Raw genomic sequence first — 7,065 nt, 5'->3', positions numbered from 1 at the left:
GAACATCATGGAATGTGTTGTGATTCTACGCAACATGATACTCGAGGATGAGAGATGGTTAAACCTGCCTTGTTTCTATGACAACGTTGGTACCCGTGTGCAACCGGAAAGAAACCCTTGTCGCATACAAGATTTTCTTGCAGCACATCGTGCGATTGAGGATACACAGACTCATGGTAAGCTCCGAGATGATCTAATAGAGCACCATTGGCAGTTGGATGGGCGGCACCAAGGCCCATGATCTATCTTTGTATTATTTTTCTATGTCCTATTTGATTTGAACAATTATTGTAATAACTTGAATTATTATCATGTGCTTCAAAGTACTATTTAGTGTTGTAATAATAACTAGAATGATTATTATGTGCTTCAAATCCTTATTGAGATGATGGTAATTATGATATATCAAATGAAAGTTTTTAAGGGTTTGAGGGTTCTAGTCTTTGCCCTCAATCCACAATTTTAAGGGTTTAAGGGTTCTAGTCATTATTCCTGTTTTTCACCCCTCAAAAGTACCAAAAAATGCCTATTCTCAACTTTTAAACTGCTTTAAAGATTTGAGAATTTAGAGGCTCTAAGTAACTACAAACAATATAACCAGATAGGAAATAAGGTCGCTCATAATCTAGCTAGGTTCTGTTTTGAAGAGGATAATATGATTACTTGGGATGATGACCCTCCTAGGCAGGTTGCTTTAGATGCTTTAGATGATTTAGCTGTCTTGAACAATGTTGTAATTGAATCTTGATGTTTAGCAGCAAGTTTCAGACGTATTTTTTTCCTTACCAGGATACCGAAGGGACTGGAAGGTTTTTAATGAGGCGGCTTGCTGGCTTTAATATATGTGATTTTCAAAAAAACAATATAACCAGACTATCGAGCAATCTGAACTGTTTTGCAACTGACACCGCTTACACAGTTCGCACTGCAGCCAGCAAGCATATGGATCATTATCAGCCATCGGATTGCCAAATCGAACGGTTAGATCGGCCTCAGTTCCCTCTCTACGGAGTAGTACAGGTAGACCTCGCCACTTGGGACTGGCTAGTCGTCGTCTCCGTCGCTGCGCCACTTCCAACCAAAGCCCAAACAAAAACCCCACCGCGAGATCTGCGCGTCTCGCAACACCACCGCAATGGCGGCGCTGCGCCTCCTCCTACTCCTCGCCGCCGCCTCGCTCCTCGTCGTGGCCTCCCGCGGCGACGCTTCGGGCGCAGGCCCCCGCGGGCGCAAGCTGCTGGTGCTCGTCGACGACCTGGCCGTGCGGTCCTCGCACTCGGCCTTCTTCGGCTCGCTCCAGGCCCGCGGGCTCGATCTGGAGTTCCGCCTCGCCGACGACCCCAAGCTCTCGCTCCACCGCTACGGCCAGTACCTCTACGACGGCCTTGTCCTCTTCGCCCCATCCACACCGCGTAATTACTCGGCTCCTCCCTCCCTCCCAGATCTCCCTCCTCGCGATGAATCAGTTGCGCGTACTTTGATGGGTCCTGATCCGATCCGTGACTCCGTGGAATTGGATTGGTTTTGGTGATAGATTCAGTGGATAGATCGGAGCTCTCGGTGTGATCCGATCTGTGTTATTGGAGTTGGTTCGTAGTGGAATTCTGTGGTATATCGTGGGAAGTCCATCTCTCAGGACTTGTGATTTAGAAATTTAGGACGTACATAATATGATTAATGTGGTTTATGTGGAGTTCTTTAGCTCTAGCAGAAAAAAAGGGGATATTAGAGGTGCCATTTCTTGCCAATTTCTTATAGTGATCTATATATTTCTTTCTTTGTAATCGACTAGTTTTATTCAGGATTATTGGTTTTTAATGGTAGCCTTTGTCCAACTGCAGGTTTCGGTGGATCAGTGGATCAGAATGCTGTTCTGGAATTTATTGATGCTGGGCATGATATGATCCTGGCAGCAGATTCTTCGGCTTCTGATCTTATCCGAGGCATAGCAACAGAGTGTGGGATTGAATTCGACGAGGCAAGTTCTTGCTTTTGCCCCTGTTTATTCGCCCTTTGCTATCATTGTTTCCATTCTCATTGATCTGAATCACTTGTGTTTCAATGGTTCCAGGATCCAGAGGCGATGGTTATTGATCACATTAATTATGCCTCCACAGAGGTTGAAGGTGACCACACCTTGATTGCTGGTGATGATCTGATCCAGTCAGATGTGATATTGGGGTCCAAAAAGATCGAGGTTAGTAGATAGTACCCATCCTGAATGTTTATTTGATCCTTTGAAGCACTCAATCCCTTGTAGGGTTTTGCATGTTCGCTCAAATATCCCATAATTAGACATGAGTTGAGACCAAATTTTGCGCTCCACTCATATTTGTTATGAGAACTGTGAACACTTATTTTCTACATCGTGGTTTATTGATGGTCTTACAGTCTTACTATTAGCAGTTAGCAGAGTTTGGCCCCTTGTGGTCTATCAAACTGTAACAATCATGACCAAACCTTGTTGTTCATGGTGAATATAATGTGCTGAACATATTTTTGACAGCTACTTAAAAGTAAGCACATCGCACAACCACAACTGCAAGCTGATTCTGTGTTTGCCTGTTAACTTAAGTAGCTGTTCAGTATGTCTTCACTTCTTCAGTTAGCAGTCCTGTCACCCATGGGCTATCTCAAATCTGTATTCAATCTTATTTACTAGTCTAGAGTACGGAATACCATATTAATTTGCCAAATGCTATTATTTAAGAACTTGTGTATGCAACTTTTCTTGTCTGGTGTCTCTATTGGAGAGTGAGCTGTTTTATATAAGCTTTTCTTTTGAAGGTCGAGTAATGTTAGTGCTAATGACATTTCATAGCATTGAATATTGATGAGGATAATATGTACATTATAAATTAATCCCTCCGATTCATTTTAATTGACTCAACTTTGGATCGGAGGGAGTACTAGATTGTTTGCAATTCTATTAATATCATGGTACAATGCTTACCTGTAACATGTTTGCTTGTTTTAATTTGTTCTATCCATTTGCTAGGCACCTGTGTTGTTTCGAGGAATTGGACATGCAGTTAATCCATCAAACAGTTTGGTTAGTCACTTAACTTCTACATGCAGATTTTTTTGCTGATCCACTACTATATTTGCATTAATCCATTTTAAGATTTCCTATAAACCTCATTTTGTCTCTATATCTGCACGTTTGTAGGTTTTGAAAGTTCTATCTGCCTCTCCATCGGCGTATTCAGCAAACCCGAAGACTAAGTTGGCATCCCCTCCATCTCTCACAGGGTCGGGTATATCACTGGTTTCTATTATGCAGGTATTGCATGGGTTTTCACCTGTCTCACATGCTTGGTATCCACATTATATTGCTTTGATATGATGTACTTTTGCTTGGGCCTGCACATAATGTAGTTCATAAACAAAATCTAGATTCAAAGGGAATAAACAATAATTATTGACAAATGTCATTTCTCTGTTTTTTTTAATCTCCAACAATCACGGCTCTTGAATGATACGAAAGGTAAAGTGTTATTTTGTAGTTATATTCATTCTGCTGGTCATTCTTGAGTGTATGAAGTTATTAACTAGTAGTACAAATTAATGATAGGCATGGCAACATCCTTGTATCATCAGTTTTTATGGGATCATGAGTGCCTACTTTTTCAGTGAGACGCTCTAACAAGTTTTCCCTGCCCTATCAGGCAAGAAATAATGCTCGGGTGTTGATATCTGGATCACTGGATTTGTTTAGCAACCGGTAAGCTACCACACACGCCAGAGTAATTTCCTCGGGGTTTTTAATTTGCTCATACCTTTTAATTAAATCAGGCTCCTAAAGTCTGGTGTTAAGAAGGCTGGTAGCAAGACAAGGTTAGTTAGTTACTTTGGTAACTTTTTTGAGATGTAATTCATCCATGCTTCAGTAGAATTGTGCAGATTTGCCATGCAAAAAGAAAAAAACCGGGAAGATTTCATCTCTTATTATTTTTGAAGATAATATTGATCTCTATGCACTATTCTTCGTTGATAATTAGACTAGTAACCTGATCTTGCAATTAATGAGGAAATGTATGTCCTATTTCCTGTTTCGTAATGCTTTTATATGACTGTCCTAATGCCAAACTCTTTAAGCTTTTTTTTTTTTCATTTGAATGCTCTCTTACCAGGCAACAGAGTATCTCAGCAACTGTTGTGTTTATCCTGCTTTGCTCCTAAGTGTAGAACTTAGTTTAACAGATTTATTTCTCTGTTTCAAACATTGAATATTTCACACCTATAGTAGTTCCACTTTCATCAGATATAGCCAGATAAAATTTGATGGCCCTGTGGAGAATAGTTACTAACAAACAAGTTCAGTGACCCTATGGAGAATGCAGTAGCGTGAGCATGTAAAAGCTTTTTTAGCACATATGGGAACACATAACTAATTTAGTACTGTAGGCTGTAGCATAGATTGTGAATATGCTTGTATCATAGTTCTGATAGAATTTTCTGAATATATGCAAATCTAGTACTCCCTCATTCCGGAAATAAGTGGCTCGAATTTTTCTAGATTTGCATGTATCTAGACGTGTAACACGTGTTTAGTGTGTGACATGCAAATCTAGACAAATCTGAGTCACTTATTTCTGGATGAAGTGCTGCAATCCATCCTATGCATCATGATAATAAATAGCTTTGTCATATGCTCAATATAGTTCTTTGTATAGGCACGAGAAAGCTGGAAATGAACAATTTGTGACAGAGACAAGCAAATGGGTCTTCCATGAGAGGGGCCATCTAAAGGTTTTTACGCTAGCTTTATATGCGAGCTTTTCCACTCCAGAAAAATAAGAAATCATACATAACCTTTTCATGTTTGAATCACAGGCAGTGAATGTGGCTCACCACAAGGTTGGGGAGACAAATGAACCTAGCATGTACCGCATCAATGATGACTTGGTAACAACTCTACCCCCTCATGTATATCCTTACGTGAGAAGCTAAATGTGCTAATATAAATGTTTTCCCTAAAGGAATACTCGGTTGAGATCTATGAATGGTCTGGAACAAGCTGGAAACCATATGTTGCTGATGATGTTCAAATTCAGTTTTACATGATGAGTCCTTATGTTCTGAAAAATATGTCAACTGACAAGAAGGTATGCACCTTTATGAATTACGAGTCTCTAATTTTTGTGGTTATTTGTCAGGTTGCAGTATAAAGTAACATCTCCTGTTAACGCAGGGTTTATATTCAACATCCTTCAAAGTTCCAGATGTCTATGGTGTTTTCCAGTTCAAAGTTGAGTACCAAAGGCTTGGATACACTGGTGTTTCTCTTGCAAAGCAGGTTGGTCATGAGGTGCCCTCTTTCCTTGTTCCCATATTTATTCCATCCATTGGACCATCATCTATTGTTCGTAATAAAAATTGCATTTCATATTTTGTCTGCCTGATGCAGATTCCAGTGAGGCCATACAGGCATAATGAGTACGAGAGATTCATAACTTCAGCATATCCATACTATGCTGCCTCGTTTTCAACAGTAAGATCTACCTTAATATACTCCCAAGTTATTAGTAAAGAATCACATTGGTTACATTTTTTGATGGGACATCTTCATTGAAATTGCTGTTACTCCTTCCATTCCAAATTAATTGACTCAATTTTGTCTAGATACATGCAAAGTGTTTTAGTGCGTGGGTACATGCGTATCTAGGCAAAGCTGAGTCAGTTAATTACGAACGGATGAGTAGTATAGAACTTTCAACTCCTTGTTTTTTTGACAGCTTCAAGTCCTTAACATAATTTCCTTGTTGCAGATGGGAGCCTTTTTCATATTCTCATTTGCGTACCTGTATCACAAATAGATAAGCCATGGAATAGCAGAAGGTGCCCGAGGCTGATTGTGCTAAGCCGTATTCCCAGGTGCAAATTTATGGGACATCTTTTTTGTAGAGCCAACCTTACCTTGGACGGCCACCATTGAGGATAACAAGCTTACTCCTGTTTATTAGAAACTTCCACATCCCGCCATTACTTCAGTCTTTTCAGATGAACACTGGAACTTTTATAGTCAATAGAATTGGAAGGACCATAAGAATTTAACGAGTTGATGTGTTGTTTGTGTTGCACAATTTTGTTCCTGGTTCTGTACCTTGCAGGTCAATATACAAGAACCTGCTTTGGTTTTGGATGTACTCGTTCTATATATGATCTAAGGGCATATGTAGCCGTGTCCTTAAAAGCCATTAGAGGAGTAAACTATTTGTTTTAAGCGGCTAAATTGAATCTGGCTGATCCCTCAAAGGCTATGGAGGAGTATAATATTAGCCTCTCGCGACTAGGGTTCTCCTCCACCGACCGAATTCGTTCCGACGTGGAGTTCAATAAAATCCTGCCCAGAATCTTTTGCTGAGTCCAGCCTGGTCTCTTGCTCCTCCTTGGTTTAATAACGACGTCCACAACTTCCCCTCTCCCGAGGGTTCCTTGATCTAGTTTTCTCATCTGGACGATGGTGGAAACATCTCCTGCGAAGCCATAGATGATATGCTGCAGTGCCTGGGGATCGAGGAATATGAGATAGATGATCTGATTTTTGAGGATGAAACTGATACACCGAAGGAGGGCATCAAGTGGATGGCCCTGGCTAGGGTTCGCAAGACAAATTACTTCAGGCCACAAACCTTTGAACATCACATGAGGGTGGCTTGGAGTCCTGCGAAAGAGGTAAAAATCAATCCCATTCAAAAGAATCTGTTTACAATACAATGTTTTTGTCGCGGAGATTGGTTGAAAGTGAAGGATGAAGGGCCGTGGCTCTTCCGTCAAAACGCTGTTATTATTGAGCCGTATGATGGTTTAGGCTCCCCGGAATCAATTGATCTAAACTCTATAGCGATCTGGATTCAGATACACAAGCTGCCTATTGGATACCGTACTAAAGCATTGATCAATGTTAGGAATTAATTAATAGGTTAATTAAAGGGATAATCCTCCCTCTTATAATTATCTATGACGGTTGCTTCGCCAACAGTCGCGACCCTACTCGCACTCCTTCGAACAGACGCGACTCTTACTCGTGTCCCTTCCCAGTGTATATGAAAAGTATCAGTT

The 7,065-nt window shown here is 40.6% G+C and overlaps 1 protein-coding gene across 2 annotated transcripts; it reads left to right on the top strand.

Moving 5' to 3' along the window:
- The first annotated feature begins 1,041 nt into the window (after nt 1-1,041).
- LOC127333410 (dolichyl-diphosphooligosaccharide--protein glycosyltransferase 48 kDa subunit) lies at nt 1,042-6,145 on the top strand. Of its 2 annotated transcripts, XM_051359803.2 has the most exons (13): nt 1,043-1,412; nt 1,842-1,978; nt 2,072-2,197; nt 2,999-3,052; nt 3,170-3,283; nt 3,669-3,724; nt 3,796-3,837; nt 4,677-4,752; nt 4,837-4,908; nt 4,983-5,108; nt 5,195-5,299; nt 5,411-5,494; nt 5,772-6,145. In XM_051359803.2, the coding sequence occupies exons 1-13, from the start codon at nt 1,136-1,138 to the stop codon at nt 5,817-5,819; spliced, it is 1,317 nt and encodes a 438-aa protein (XP_051215763.1). In that variant the 5' UTR covers nt 1,043-1,135; the 3' UTR covers nt 5,820-6,145. The 2 variants fall into 2 exon arrangements, with proteins under 2 accessions (XP_051215764.1, XP_051215763.1); XM_051359804.2 differs by lacking the exon at nt 3,796-3,837 and having other exon boundaries at nt 1,042-1,412.
- Nucleotides 6,146-7,065: the final 920 nt, after the last annotated feature.

The sequence above is a fragment of the Lolium perenne genome, chromosome 2 (genome assembly GCF_019359855.2).
Source record: "Lolium perenne isolate Kyuss_39 chromosome 2, Kyuss_2.0, whole genome shotgun sequence".
Taxonomy (NCBI): domain Eukaryota; kingdom Viridiplantae; phylum Streptophyta; class Magnoliopsida; order Poales; family Poaceae; genus Lolium; species Lolium perenne.
This window is presented reverse-complemented; position numbering and strand designations above follow the sequence as displayed.